Source organism: Mya arenaria, chromosome 6, assembly GCF_026914265.1.
Source record: "Mya arenaria isolate MELC-2E11 chromosome 6, ASM2691426v1".
Taxonomy (NCBI): domain Eukaryota; kingdom Metazoa; phylum Mollusca; class Bivalvia; order Myida; family Myidae; genus Mya; species Mya arenaria.
The window spans coordinates 13,696,346-13,711,872 of NC_069127.1; the positions used below are offsets into that span (position 1 = coordinate 13,696,346).

At 36.8% G+C, this 15,527-nt stretch overlaps 1 protein-coding gene across 2 annotated transcripts in view; it reads right to left on the reverse strand.

The window, feature by feature from the left end:
- Window positions 1-15,527, reverse strand: part of LOC128236677 (uncharacterized) — a 72,990-nt gene that overhangs the window by 46,643 nt on the left and 10,820 nt on the right. For both annotated transcript variants that reach the window (XM_052951703.1, XM_052951701.1), the window contains exons 8-13: window positions 13,675-13,821; window positions 13,307-13,434; window positions 10,927-11,058; window positions 10,194-10,629; window positions 6,165-6,263; window positions 5,637-5,747 (exon numbers count right to left, since the gene is read on the reverse strand). In XM_052951703.1, the coding sequence (XP_052807663.1) occupies window positions 5,637-5,747; window positions 6,165-6,263; window positions 10,194-10,629; window positions 10,927-11,058; window positions 13,307-13,434; window positions 13,675-13,821 (1,053 nt within the window). The remainder of the gene's footprint in view (window positions 1-5,636; window positions 5,748-6,164; window positions 6,264-10,193; window positions 10,630-10,926; window positions 11,059-13,306; window positions 13,435-13,674; window positions 13,822-15,527) is intronic.

Genomic DNA, 15,527 nt, shown 5'->3' on the forward strand with positions numbered 1-15,527 from the left:
TAACAAACATTCGAAAATAATAAACATAATTGATGAATATTAAACACGTGAGAATCAACTTGAAACTGAATACATAAAATATCTCCACTGTCAAAAAAGCAATATGGATAAGTCAACAGTTGTTCTTGAACAATTTAATGACGGAATGACATTTATGTAACCCCTTAACTGACAATATCTAATAATTGACCTCTGGTTATCCCACAGAATCAGGCACTAAGGGATTTTAGAAAATGTAGATCATTTCCTATCACTGATAGTTAACTGTCCTCCAAAGCTGGAACCATTTTGTAAGCTGTAAATCTCACCGGGATGCCTTTGAGATTATATAAAAGACACTAAATCCCGCTGTCATTCCCGGGACGCCAGAATGCCAAATCTCACATCACCCCATAGTTCAACTACATTTTTACATGCTATGATAATCCAAATTTAATTTAATGTTGGCTTTTTCTCACAGATTGGAAAGGCATTCAGAGAGGGGTTGGCTGGAGGCTGGGGAGACAAGGGAGTTATCACCTCTGACTTCTAGGGCTGTTACAAGGGCATTAATGTCAACCAGTATTGCCACTGGTACATGTTAAAACATTCAACAATACACAGCCTGCATTGTGCTCTGATATAGTGGCCTTGATATTCAAGAATGGATTCATGGGGCTTTTACAACTAGTTTAACTTTCTGAGTATGCTAACTGACAAATAACCTTAATACATTCAAATTAAAAAACAAAGAAAATCAGCATTTCAGATTCACACTTAATTGGAACAGCAAAAATATTGAATAACATACACAGCTTATATGTCGCCAAACTATGAGTTGGGCCATGCTGGACTTGATCCAGACCTGGCTTACAGTCCCAGATGAGGGTACTGATACCTCAGGCATAGATCTCTCAGAATAAAACAATATGTCATCATCTGACAAACAGGCCTGCAAAATATATATGGAAACTGATACAGCCCTGATTAAACTTTCGAATACACAAAACAGTTGAACCTGTCGTAAATAATTAAAGTCCTTGCCAGTGACCCAGGGAGGCAGGAGCTGACCCCTGGACCCATGATGTTATCTACCAGCATTCGCCCAGGCCCTACCGCACCTCTCACAACTTCCCAGAACCAGAATGGTCACTGGAATAATCCTAGCACAGCTGTCAATCATGTTAGTTGTGTTTTGGCAGAGAGTTTTATGAATGAAAATACCAATGTTTTTGCCCTCAGCACAACAGATTAAAGGCTTACAGCAGACCAGGTCTGAAACTGAAAGCTAATTGCCCAGCTTACAGTTTAATAACATTCTTACACTTTTTAATGTTGATAATACCCTGGTGGGGAGAAAATGCGGGCAGTCTGTATCCACTCCCCACAATCATGGCAATTCAGGGGGTCTGTTTGGATTTACCTACATCCGATCACCTGCCCGCCTGCTACATTTCTCCCAACAAAAATGTCACAAGATCAGTTTAGTGAATGAAGCCTGCTTGATTCCCATGCACCCACTTCACCATAGAACCGGTTTAACAAGCAATTCAAACTCAAACCTGGCTCTCATTCAAGTTCTCTGTAAATGGATTGGAAAATATAATACTACCAGGTCAACCACTTATTCATGAATCATCCAGGCATCTTATGTATTTTGTACAAAATACAGACATCGCTGCTTAGTCTGTAAACAGGAATAAATTTAATAAAAAACATGGAAATGCCACCATATTAAATCTCAGTCAAGCCAGCATATGAACTAGGTCACTTGGACACGTACAGTATGTCAATTAATTGTTTGCACAGTTCTAATTCTGCTTGATTAAAAGGTAACCTGTTGATTTTGCGATTTTAAATGCAAGATAAACAAATACATTTTAGACTCTAGGTTGTCTGGCCAAAATTCAGCCTCATTTTTCTGCCTTATTCATGATTTACTTTCAATTGATACTATTTAGAAAATTATATTAAAATCATTCTTGACAGTGAATTCCCATTTTTGCAGGCCAAGTCCTTTTTTCCCTCTCGCCAAAAGATAACCCTGGGCATGATGTTTTTTTTAAATTTTGAACTGAAGAAAATTAATACATTATGTATATATTAGCCAATTACTTCTCAAAGAAAACCAGCTGATTTACTGTAAAAGAAATGCAACCTACATTAAAACTATAAACAGGATGTTGGCTGTCACTTTTATCACCAGCATGCATTCCTTCCTACACAAAGAAAGGCACTTCAAACTAAATACAGATCAGCTTTCACCTTATCACTAGGGCTGCAAAAACAGGGACAAGAACACATGCATTTCTTGAAGTACAAGAAACAGACTTTAGCCCTACTCCAAGAAACAGGCTCTAGGTAAAGAAAACCTTGCTGGATTTGTGAATGAAAAACCCTCTTTTTCCCAGGAATCTAACTTTCACAATAGGACAGAAAACATTTTCAGGGATGATACACTAATGTCAATTTATTATTCCTGATGTTATGTATACCCTGGAGATACAATGAAAACTGTACAATTTTTTTTGCATAAAACACCCTAGAAGGTTTTAAAACATCTGCTCACCGATATGCCAGTGGAACACCTCATACCAGCTGCATACTACATGCATAGTTTACTGTATATGTGAAATTCTCTCACATTCTGTATTTTGCCAGTATTTTGCACTTCTAAAGTATTCATTCAGCAAAAGTGAAATGTCATTGTAAGGCAGGAATAGAAACTCAACATGAATGTCCTGAGAGTGGTGTGGCTGTATGTCTTTGGCATTTTCACATGGCATTTCACAACTGCTTGATGGACCCCTGCCCCAGACATAATATTTACCAACATAATATCAGCTAGATTGTTGGTAATACGCCACTCCCTATGGGAAGTAATGGGAAAAAGTCCCATTTTTCAACTCTGGCAGTTTGTATATAGTTATACTTGGGATACAAACAATGTATATCGTGATTTTGGACATTTAATAAGATGCTAGAGGCCTTGAATGAAGTGCGGTTGTCCTTAATCAAGGTCAAGTGATATATATATGAATACATAAATGGAAACCTTGATGTTGTTTTTGCCTGTGGAGCTAACTCCCACGGACAGTCGGCTAAACACTTGTAAACCCTCTGAGAGGACTGGTGCTAGGCATTGTCGAGTTACTTCTACAAGGAAATTACTATAATTAGTTACCATAGGGAAGAGAATGAAGTAATCATAGTTGCTACAAATGATTTAACGGAAGTACTAACTAAAATCATGATTCAAGTTGATGGATATGCCAATCCTAGCATCCACTTTGGCAAAAAAAACACTAAATAAGCATGTTTTTTTGCATTAATGTTAAGGTACTACAACCAAGCCATTCTGAAACTTTGTTAAACAATCAAAGAATACCGAGGGCATATAGTGGAATGGCTGACAGATATTGCACTCTTCTGGTTTTGATCAGATAAAAATGCAGATTTTTATTGACACTGAAATGCAACAACTAGATTATCTTATACATCCCCTGGTCTCTTTTTGTTCAGAGAAATTTTCTTTCATGATAAAGTAATCTCCAACCACTTTACTAGTCAGATGTTCTGACTATAAAATCCACTGTTAAAATGAAAACTTCTCGCAACACCCATTTCAAAGTATTAAAACTGTGTCAAATTCTAACAAGCTTTTGGATTTAATTCATTTAATGGCTTGTTTTCCCCATAATAACAGTAAAATGCACATTTCATTTCAAGAAAAACTTTCGAGGATTATATTTCACTCAGAAATAGTGGAAGTTCAAGTTAGTGCTCATATTCTTCTACAGATAAGAATTCAGGAATGGTTACAGATCAAAAATCTCAAACCTGATATTAAGTTTGACAACGATGGATTTCGGCCCAAAGCAGGGTTATGTTGCTTAGACCCCTGTTGAAACTGTTTCCAAAGCTATTTATATCCATTTCATGATTCTTCTTGCTATCGAAAAGCATATACTCAGGAAAAAGACTTAACAATTATACAACAATCTGAAATTTAAATCTCTCAAATTTGATTTTAGGATTAATTCCGTGAAATTATAAATCGACGCAATATGGATTAATTAAATATCCTGTAATTTGAAAACTACTTCCTGTTTTTTATATGGTACAAGCGCAATCAATTAAGGCGATAACAATTGGCTGTTTAATTAATTTCTAATAGGCTGCCCAAGACAGATTGTATTTGTAATTTAATTTACATTAATTGTGCAAAAACTTACAGGACTTCTTCACTTCACTACAATGGCAAATCACATCCAAATTAATGTTATGCACTCACTAATATCCATTAAAACAAAAATAAGAAAGTTCAATCATCAATAAGGATAAAAAAATAATTTTATGTATCCTCCATAGTCGCGGGATACAACAAGCCATTTCAAGTTCAAACAATTTTATCCTTTGTTCTGAAGAATTAAATTTTACTTAAAAGCACATATGACATGTTATTGTGTCACCTTAAATACAATGCGCATGCTCAATTATTTCCAGGCATGCGCATACGAACATGCGCAAACTGTCATGCGCACACTATCATGCGCAGGCGGTATGCGCATACTTGTCCATTTCCCGATAAAGCAGCAGGAATAAAAATACAGGATAAAATGATTGAATGACACCAATCAACCGCACACAGACAGAAATATGCAGACCACAACAGGCAACTTACATTACAATTTAAATGTTTTTTATTAGCTCGAGCAAATGTGCATTTTATGTAGAAAATCTAAATTTTTATTATTTTGAAAAGACAAGATTCATTTCGTAAGTATTGACAGACTTGCATTACAATGTACCTTTGTGAATATTTTTATAATACCAGAAGGACAAATACGGCGAAGGATTTTGAAAAACATACAGAACAGAAGGAGGTATAGATCACAATTTTTTTATTCAATTTGGCTTTTGGAAGCCTATCTGTACTGTATAGATAGTAAAACAGGATACCTCTATTTTTTCTTGACTAAGTACACTACTATCATTCAAGTCAAGTCGAGCCAGTTCAGCACGTTTTTTCTCTCAAATTCATGTACTACATGTAAATATTGAGCTAAAGTATATGGGAAATGCAATATAAAAATATATATGATGGTATATGAATATACTTATTTTAAAAGTTCCCTAAATTTTGCCCCTGTCAGAACTTCACAATGGAATAGCGAGGGTAGTTTTTATGCAATTGAAAAGGAGTGCCTTTAAATGCTCTGCACTTTGAAAGATTCACAGTCATCTTTTGTAATCAGGATGTTAAATCTACAAACAAGGAAACAAATCAGTTCCCACTGTTTCATTTGTGAACTGAATAGGCAATGCAAGCAAAATTGGTACCGATACATAATAAATGGAAAAAAAAGCCATGCTTCATACATCATGGAGCAGTGTAAGGGAGGTAAGTAAATGATACCATACTATACACCTTTCAGTACTTATAGCACTTAGATGCAACAAAACTTGCTAATAAAACCTTTTAAACCTTTCCCTCTTTAAAGAACTGGGTTTTTTGTTTGGGAAATTAGGTTTCAATGAAAATATCATTACAATTTAACTACCCGGTACATGCAGAATGACCTATTTTGGCCACTTCCCAATCCCTCCACCATCATATTCTCTACAGACTGGGTACCAGCAGACAAGATACATACCTATTGCGACTGGTTCCTTTTTCTGTGTGAACATGGGGAGCAGAGTCTCCGGAATGCGAATAATGGTGGGGCCACTGATGTCCGTCTTGGCCACCCCTGTCTCTCCCAACTCTGAAAGAATCAATGTTAGAGTCCATAAACTCAAAACAATCCACATTCAGTTATTATCAGGATATTTTTACCTTTTCTCATAGTCAACATTGGCTGACTGATCATTGATTGAAAGTATCACATGATGTAAAAGTGATACAATAGTTGCAATGTTTGTGTTTTACATATATGGCTGTAAATGTTGATACATGTCACTGACTTTTGCATGTACTTATTACAAGGGAAGCTATCATTCTCCAATTTTCAAAACTATGTTAACATTAGCTTATATAAATTATAACCAAAAGTCAGTATTCTGCACAAGGTTCAAAGTAACAGTATTGATATTGCTTGACACTGCAATACAGCCCTAACTCTGGTACAACATTTCAACAGATATGCCAAAGACAAGAGCAAAGTGACCCAAGGCCAGATTACCGTCAGCAGACATTGGAGTGAAGTTGTCTGTGGAGATTTCATCCTTCGCCTCACGTATCATGTCTTCACTGACAAGGGCCGGGTCTGCATCACCAAGAACTGTAACAGCAATTTATAACAGCCTACAAGTATTTCACATGTATTTGATATAAATAAAATTATAATCAAAGCGTGAGGCGCTGGAAGACTATCTGCGGGCAAATATGTGAGAGTTGCAAATTTTATTTGAATTATGGGAATGGGTGAAGGGCACATAGATAAAAGTGAAAAATATGTTGAGGGCCACGAGCGCTCGTGCCCACACTGGGCGAGGAAACAACAATATCTATATTTATTTTATGGCGTCTTATGTCATTTTGTTTATATAAATGGCACTTTAATCGTCATAATCCCCAATCCCCATGCATTTAATGTTACAATGCATGCCCCTTTCAATCGTTTCTAAAGATTTTTCGTTGCTTTGATTAGATATTATATGATTGGAATGATAGGAAAATACAATACATCATATATATCATTTCCTTTCATGAACATACTTGTTTTGTTTAAGGAAAATCATTTTTTTAACAAACAACTTCAGCAATAATTCCATTCAAAATGCACAGCTTATCACTTCAGTCGACATATCCCCATGTATTTAAAGTTACAATACATGCCCCTTTCAATCACTTTTAAAGGTTTTTCTGTGCTTTGATTAGATATCATACGTAAGGCAAGTTTTATGAACATACACGTTTGAATTGATTAAGAAAAATGATTTTATTTTTACGAGCAACTTCAGAAATAATTCCTATCAAAATGCAGAGCTTATCAGATGGTCGTTTTCCCGCGGTGATGCAGAGCTTATCAGATGGTCATTTTCCCGCGGTGAGGACAAACATGTGGTCAGTTAATGTATGTAGAAACTATTTTTAGAAATATCGGTCAGTTAATGTAGTTGAAACTATTTTTAGATTATCGGAAATTGTCTGTTCTAAGAATGGGAACATAATTGTGCTTTTTCAAGTTTTATTGATAATTAAATGTTATTTATCAATTATGTGTTGTGCAAGTATCTGTGTAGAAATAATACTAGTGCTGTTATGAATGCTTCGCACTCTTTAGATGTTTTACAGGTTAATTCCGAACTACTTTGCTTCATCAAACGTATGCATAACTCACTGTCGTATCAGGGCATGTGTGTTAGAATAAATTGGAAGCCTTATGTCCAAAACTATGCAAAGAATACACCGGAACGAAGCTATTACGCAAAAAAAATGAAAACATCTTATTAGAAAAGTATACGCCTAAAATGATAGAATGAATATTATTTTATCATTGTATAGCAGGCAAATCATAAAATTTGAAGCATTAGCAACAGAAACCTGAGATACAACTATTTTGACTTTCAGACAATCATATTTTTGTTTCTTATCTCATAAAAGTAATATCAAAAATACACCATTACAAATAAGCGTGCTTCAGGGTCACACCAGGTTATAAAAACAAACCCTGCAGGCGATGGGACACTTGCGGTCGGTAATAATTTCTAGAACATCTTGGGCTAAACTCTGAGTTAATATCAGTATGTTTCATTCCTACCAGAGCCTCCATTATTTTGACCCACATTAATCTGATAAATATAACGCTCTAAAATTAGTTATATTCTGCTAACAAGAGGCCCAAAAGGGCCTATGCTCTACTGGCATGGCTCTTGTGGTCATTTTCAATCCAGAGCATGAGTAATAGGCAACAAATATATAGTTCACTTTTAGTGTTTGTGTTAGCTGAAAACGCTGCACGTTCAACATCTGAGGACAGGAAGTGCTGTAAGCAGATTAGTTGCATGAACTATTTTAATATTAGCCAAGTAAAGGTAATCTGAGGGTAAAAAATATTTGCTTTCAAAACTGTACTCATCGTCAAAATTTCATTTCTGTAGCTTTAAAAATAAAAAGTCGGTCAAAGTCAACATGCTTGTTTGCAAAACTGTTCACATGGTCAAAATTTTATTACTGTAGCTTTAAAAATTAATAAGTAAGTCAAAAGGGGTGGGGCCAGCTTTTGCCCAAGGGGCATTATTTCAAATGTTTTCAATTGCATCATATGATGCTCCCCAACAAATATCAAAGGTATGGGCCTTGTGGTTTGAAATAAGAAGATTTTGAAAATATTTCTTAAATAAGTCCCTATGAAAATAGTGACACCCAGGGCAGTGCCAGTTTTGACCCAAGGGGCATAATTTGAACAACCATGGTAGTGGACCACTAAATAAAGCCTTGTTCAAAATAGCAAGGATTTGCATAGTGGTTTCAGACAAAAAGGTTTTTAACATTTCCCAATTTAAGTGGGGCGGGGGGGTGTCCGTCTCTGACAAAGAAAAGAGAACTCTTCCCTGGGCCTCCGCCAACGTCGCCGAGGTCGTTTGCATTTGCCGCAATGGTCCCTTGCGGGACAATCTCGGTGGTGGGGGGCAGTAATGACCCCAGGGGCATAATTTGAACAAACCTTCACAAGCAATTGTGACTTTACATGTAAACTTCGCTCATGTAGACTTGGCTAAAAATAGACTTCGCTTAAAATAGCATTTTTTATTCTTTCAAGACCCATAATCCAGGCATGCATGGGCAGATCTGGCTGGTTTTCAAAAGGAACCGAGCTCTAATGGATATCTAAATACTGTACAAGTTTCATCGAGATACAATCAAAACTGAAGACTGTATCATGTTCACAAGCAATTGTTTACAGACGAACTGCTTTTTTAATACTTTCAAGACCCATAATCTAGGCATGCATGGTCAGATCTGGCTGGTTTTCAAAAGGAACCAAGCTCTAATGGATATCTAAATACTGTACAAGTTTCATCGAGATACAATCAAAACTGAAGACTGTATCGTGTTCACAAGCAATTGTTTACAGACGCATGAACGCACGGATGCACATACTACGTACACAATACCATCACATTAGCTCTTCTGGCCTTTGGCCAGTAAAGAAAAAAAAAAAAAAAACGCCGGGATACAGAAATACAGAGCAGAAATAGCCGAGCAAGCAAGAACTCATACTAGGACCGCAATACAACTAATCTATTTTTATGATTGCGTCGTCATTCTGCTAAACATAGAGCGCATTGAGACAAAAAAAATAGGTTAAAACGACATGAAAAGAAGTTGTTCTTTGGATTTTGCGGTCTTATGACTACCTGCGCGCATGCACAGATAGTCTAAAAATGAGAACACAAAAAGAATACAATGGTTAAGCTTGCAGTTGAGTTGCCAAGCAAAGTGCTTGGGGTAAAAACACTCTGACCAGCATGTAAGAAAAAGTAAGTTAATGCAAACCAAAGGAGTCAATTATTGAAGCAATATTACAAGGGGGTTATAACCTTCTGTATTATTTAAGAATTTATCATGAAATGACATAAAACTCTCAATAGTTTCAATCATTAATTACAATTAATCTCACTTCAAATCCAAGTATTTCTCTTTATTAAAGTTGCACTCTTACTCCTATATAAGATTTACCACAATTAATATAATTGTTTTAATATACCCAAAAGGATGAATAAATGTCAAAAACAATTATTCTTATGAAGGATACCGAGTTTTATTTGAAAGAAAGGCGCAAAAAACACGGTATTTCTACCTTATGAGATGAAAGTAGATCGTAGTAAATCTTTTAGCATTCACCAATCATTTAATATTTTTGCCTTTTCAGCTTTTAAATACACGGTTACAATCTTGTTATCAGTAATTCTTATTTTCGATTAATGCATTATTTAGTAACTAGTTAAAGGTTTATCATTCAAAATATATATTTCTTATTAATGTGAAAGTATTGATTTTGAATAATAGTGTCACTTTAAATACAAGGAAATGTTATCATAACTTTATGGAAAGTTTCAAAAATTGAATTCAGACAGAAAGAAATCTCATTTTTTATCATAATGAATGAAATATTTATTTACAAAACATGGTCATCTACAATGAAAGGGAAGCTACTGTTCTATCAGCTGATCAACACATAATCACAAAAGTAAGCAAAACCAACCTGACTTGATGTCCGTAGACGTGTCCTCCTCCATCTCCTCTTCACCATTCAGCAGATCTGCTCCAACTGTTTCAATCTCATCAGGCACATCACTGGCTAAATCCCCCTCCCCCTCAACACCAGGGTCAAGAACAGGGACAGTGTTAATCCCTCGGGTTTGATCAACCATAGAGGCCGGGTCAATCTCTTGTTTTGTATCAATGATTGATGTTGGCAGGGTATCACTGGACACACCAGGCCCAACAGATCCCTCCTGGACTAGTGTCAGACTCTGTGTCAGACCACCATGGGTAGGATTTGTGGTTTCCTGAGAAACCATGGGGGCGAGGATTGTTGGTTGCCCGGCAATTGCAGGTGTTGTGGAAGTGTCTGGTTCCAAGGGACGCAATTGTACATTGCCGTGGGAGTCGACCCCTGTGCTGAACTGGATACTAACCTTTAGAGAATATCATGTGCATTATTGATTTAAGGGACTTAAAATGATCATTTAATAATACAAGAATACATTACAATGGTTATGATTTAAGTTTAGTTTGGGTCGATTTTTAAAAAAAAAGTATTTCAAATAATAATTATGCAATGAAAACTACAGGGATAAGTAAAGCAGACAATAACAGACATGTTTCAATACAAACCAAGTATCTTAGTCATTAAAATAAAGCTAGAAATACTTATTAAAGGCATGTAAATATTAAAAATCTGATGCATGTTTGAGTATTGGAATAAATGTTACCATATTTCCATCCCCTGAGGAGTCCACAAGGCCTGCAATGTTGAGGAACTGTGAGCCATCCTGCTCCCCATGTCCTTGCAGTAATGGAACGTTCCGCAGCTGCTGTTGAAGGTCCTCAAGGTTGGTTAGGCCCTGGAATAGGGGAGACAGATATGATAATCAGAAGCAACACATTTCAACTTTAACTGGATGCCGTCATCTATCTGTTCTTCTCAGTTTAGCCCTATGATGGGACTTGTCTGTTCTTCTTAATTGAGCAGTGTGGTGGACTATATCGACACCAGAACTATGAAATTTCAGTCAAACCTGGTTGAAAGGTCACCTGCTTTAAAAGGCCCCCTGCCATATCAGGCCACTCCAAAATCACCCCATGAAGCCATATAAACACTAATTAGCGGCCACTAATCCCTTGTCACTGACTCTTCTGCTTTTAAGTTTTCCAATACACAGCTTCAATCGCATATTGAAATTAAAGAAACATACGACAGCCTCGAATATTTCTGTCATCCAATGAAAATGCATATAACATCACACGATTGACATGCCTGTATACTCATCGAGAAATCTTGTTCAAAACATGTTTGCGAATGTTTTGATCAGAATTGACACAATAAATGTGTCAAGCTTAGTTTGATTTCATACTATGGACCTGGAATTGGGAGGTATGGGTATAGAAAAGAAGTGCACCATAATTATGGTGATCCAAAATGTTTGTCACAATTAACCATGGGGTATTACTCCAAAAATATCTAGCAAGAGCCATTCAATTTGATATTATAAGTTATGGAGTTAGTAGATGACCCGATATGGGATATACAGGCCAAAGGAAACCAATTGGACGAGAGCAAAGCTCCCTATTTTGGTATGATATAACTTTGGTGACCCAATATGGAACTAGAGATTGCTTTTTTGAAAAAGCGCTTGTCTCCCCTATTGTGTGGTCGTAGCTGAGAAAAAATAAATGATGGACATGAAATTTGTAATTTTGGACTGGACAAGAACCAACAGTGAAGTTTGGTTTATTCACCCGTATTAAATAGTGAAGAGAAAGAAGTGTTGTTGATTAATCTTGGAAAATGTAAACAAAGTTTGCATTGTATGAAGTTCCTGGGCGCAAGCGTTATTCATTTATTGATCAGAAACCATTTTTCTGCTCAAGGTCATCGTGACATTCACCTTTGACCTACTGATCACAAAATCAAGAGGGATCATCTACATGACCGACTTGCATACCATGTACTAAGGTCTTGGTTGCAAGTGTTCTTTAGGCAACCTTGACCTTTGACCTCAAAATCAACAGGGCTCATCTACTAGTCATGACCGACTAGCATACCAAGTATGAAATTCCTGGGTGCAAGCGTTCTTTATTTATTGAGCGGAAACAAAGTGTGACGAACAGACTGACTGACTGGCTAACGGACTGATCACAAAATCAATAGGGGTCATCTACTAGTCATGACCAATTTGCATACCAAGTATGAAGTTCCTGGGTACAAGCGTTGTTTAGTTACTGAGTGGAAACTGTTTCCTCACCTCAAGGTCACGGTGACCTTGACCTTTGACCTACTGATCTCAAAATCAAGAGGAGTCGTCTACTAGTCATGACCAACTAGCATACCAAGTGTTACTTTCCTGGGTACAAGCATTGTTTAGTTATTGAGCAGAAACCATTTTTAAGCTTAAAGTCACCGCCAACATATCTTTTTTTACCTGAAGGTAACCTTGACCTTTGACCTTTTGATCTCAAAATCAATAGAGGTCATCTACTAGTCATGAACAACTAGCATACCAAGTATGAAGTTCCTGGACCTTAAGGATCTTTAGTTATTGAGCGGAAACTGTTTCTTCACCTCAAGGTCATGGCGACCTTGACCTTTGACATAGTGACCCCAAAATCGATAGGGTTCATCTATAAGTCATGACCAACTAGCATACCAAGTTTGAAGTTTTGGGGTTCAAGCGTTCTATAGTTATTGAGCGGAAACAAAGTGTGACATAGTGACTGACTGACGGACTGATGGACTGACTGACGGACTGATGGACAGGGCAAAAACAATTTGTCTCCCTATGAATGGGGGAGACATAAAAATATGAGGTCATCGTGTGACCAGTCCTGGACCAATGGCGTTGGGTCATTTATGTTGGAGGCGTGATATACATTTACATGAATATTTTAAAGGTTTCCAGAAAATGGTGGACACGAAAGTTTCTCAAAGACTACTGCCACTAATGCTAGAGCTTTGGCTATGTTCATATGTGTTTTCTCACTGAAAACTGAAAAAACAAAAATACAAAAAAAGTTCAGTTTCAAAAGATGTGCATTAATTCCCATTTTGTTAAAGTTTGAGGTGTTTCTATCGATAAGCTTTCATTTGTTTACCTGAATAGGAGCCATCATGATTGTTTGTCCATCACTGGTGGGGATTATCATTGCTGAAATCTGATTGACTGGTTGCTTATCCTCAGGGCGAGGATATCTCCTGGGTCTTCCACGACCTCGCTTCACAGCTGTTAAAATGAAGTAAATACACATATATATTATATAACTATTGAAACAATACCACTAGTACTTTGAAAATACGTAATTCTTGAAAACAGCAAAAAGGTGTTAAAAAACAGAATTCAAAAAAACACTTTTGTATCTTATTTAGCATTGCGAAAAGTATCATAATTTACTTCAAATTATAAATTGTATCTGCACTTCGTAAACAAGGGTGAAAACTTGAAACCAGTGTTTATAATACTTACTGCCAGGCACATGTATGGGTGTTGGTGGGATATACTCCTTGTTGGCGGGGTTTTTGCGGCGTCGGACGGCCCCTGTCGGCAGTACTTCATCCTCACCCTCGTCAATGGCCGCGTCATCATCACTTGTCACCTCATACACCTCGTAATCTGTTCATAAAGAAGGTATGAACCTACAGACTACCTGATGAAATAATAATGTCACAAACAAAAACACTGTAAGCAAACGCCAATGTTTGCACATTTTCATCAAAGGTCAAGGAGTATAATTAAGCAAGGATATGTAGCACATAATTATGCCTACATGATTTTCTTTTTGTGGACATGTTCAAAAAATATCTTGAAAGGTTTCTAAGCTATGGCCCACATTTAAGTGTTTTAAATGAAGTAAATGACAATGATGATATCAAAACTTTGACAATACCTCAATTTTCTGTCTTTGAAAAACAAAAACCGTAACCACAAGCAGATAAACCTTGAAAACTCAAAGTCTGGGGACTGCAGGGGTTCATATACATGGGAAAGCTTCCATTATCATTTTTTTGTTATCATGTGCAAAGAAAGTTGAGCAAACTGAAAGTGATTTAAATTTCAGTTTTAAAAGATGAGGGCTAAGTAATGGTAAACAACATCGTCAAGATCTTGGTCCTATATTGCTCACCAGATTTGACAAAAGGTCTAAATTTTTTGATCGGACAACATATTGGACGCTGCCTGCCCAAACACTTGCCTGTATAAAAACAATAACTCTTACAATATTTAAGTTGGATTTATATACCTTGTCACAAAAGAGAACCTTGTTACTGTAAAGAAGTTCATGAAGTTTGAAGTTGATATATTCAATGATTGTAAAACACAAAGATTTTCAAAGTTTTCCATATAGACAAATAGTGAAAAGATCCCCCCTGGCGGCCATGTTTTCTTACAAATCAACAGGGGGTAAAGGAATTTGATAGACAGTCACCTAAGTAACATTTTTTGTGAAATTATTTTAAAACTAGAGCTGTCACAGGAGTGACGAATACCCCCAAATGCCGCCTGGACACAGGAATGGCAAACCATTCCTTTGAAAAGAGGCCATACCTCCAAGGTTACTGCACACTGCATCTTCTTTTATCATGCATGTATTGTTTTATTTAAATCTGTTGAGTAATTTAGAAGTTACACTGCTGACAAGAAAAACTAGCCTTTCATGAGTTATCGTCCGGAAACCGTTTTTCTATTTTTAGTAACAGTGACCTTGACCTTGGCCCCACCAGCCCCAATATCGAACTTGACCTGTATCTTCTGATGTTACACCTGTGTACCAAAAATTGTTCAAATCTGTCAAGCCTTTCATGAGTTATCGTCAAGAAACCGTTTTTCTATTTTTAGTAACAGTGACCTTGACTTTGGCCCCACCAGCCCCAATATCGAACTTGACCTGTATCTTCTGATGTTACACCTATGCACCAAAAATTGTTCAAATCTGTCAAGCCTTTCATGAGTTATCTTCCGGAAACCGTTTTTCTATTTTTAGTAACAATGACCTTGACCTTGGCCCAACCATCCCCAATATCGAACTTGACCTGTATCTTCTGATGTTACACCTGTGTACCAAAAAAATTTCAAATCTGTCTAGCCTTTCATGAGTTATCGTCCGGAACCCATGAGTTATCGTCCGGAACCGTTTTTCTATTTTTAGTAACAGTGACCTTGACCTTGGCCCCACCAGCCCCAATATCGAACTTGACCTGTATCTTCTGATGTTACACCTGTGTACCAAAAATTGTTCAAATCTGTCAAGCCTTTCATGAGTTATCGTCCGGAAACCGTATTTCTATTTTTAGTAACAGTGACCTTGACCTTGGCCCCAC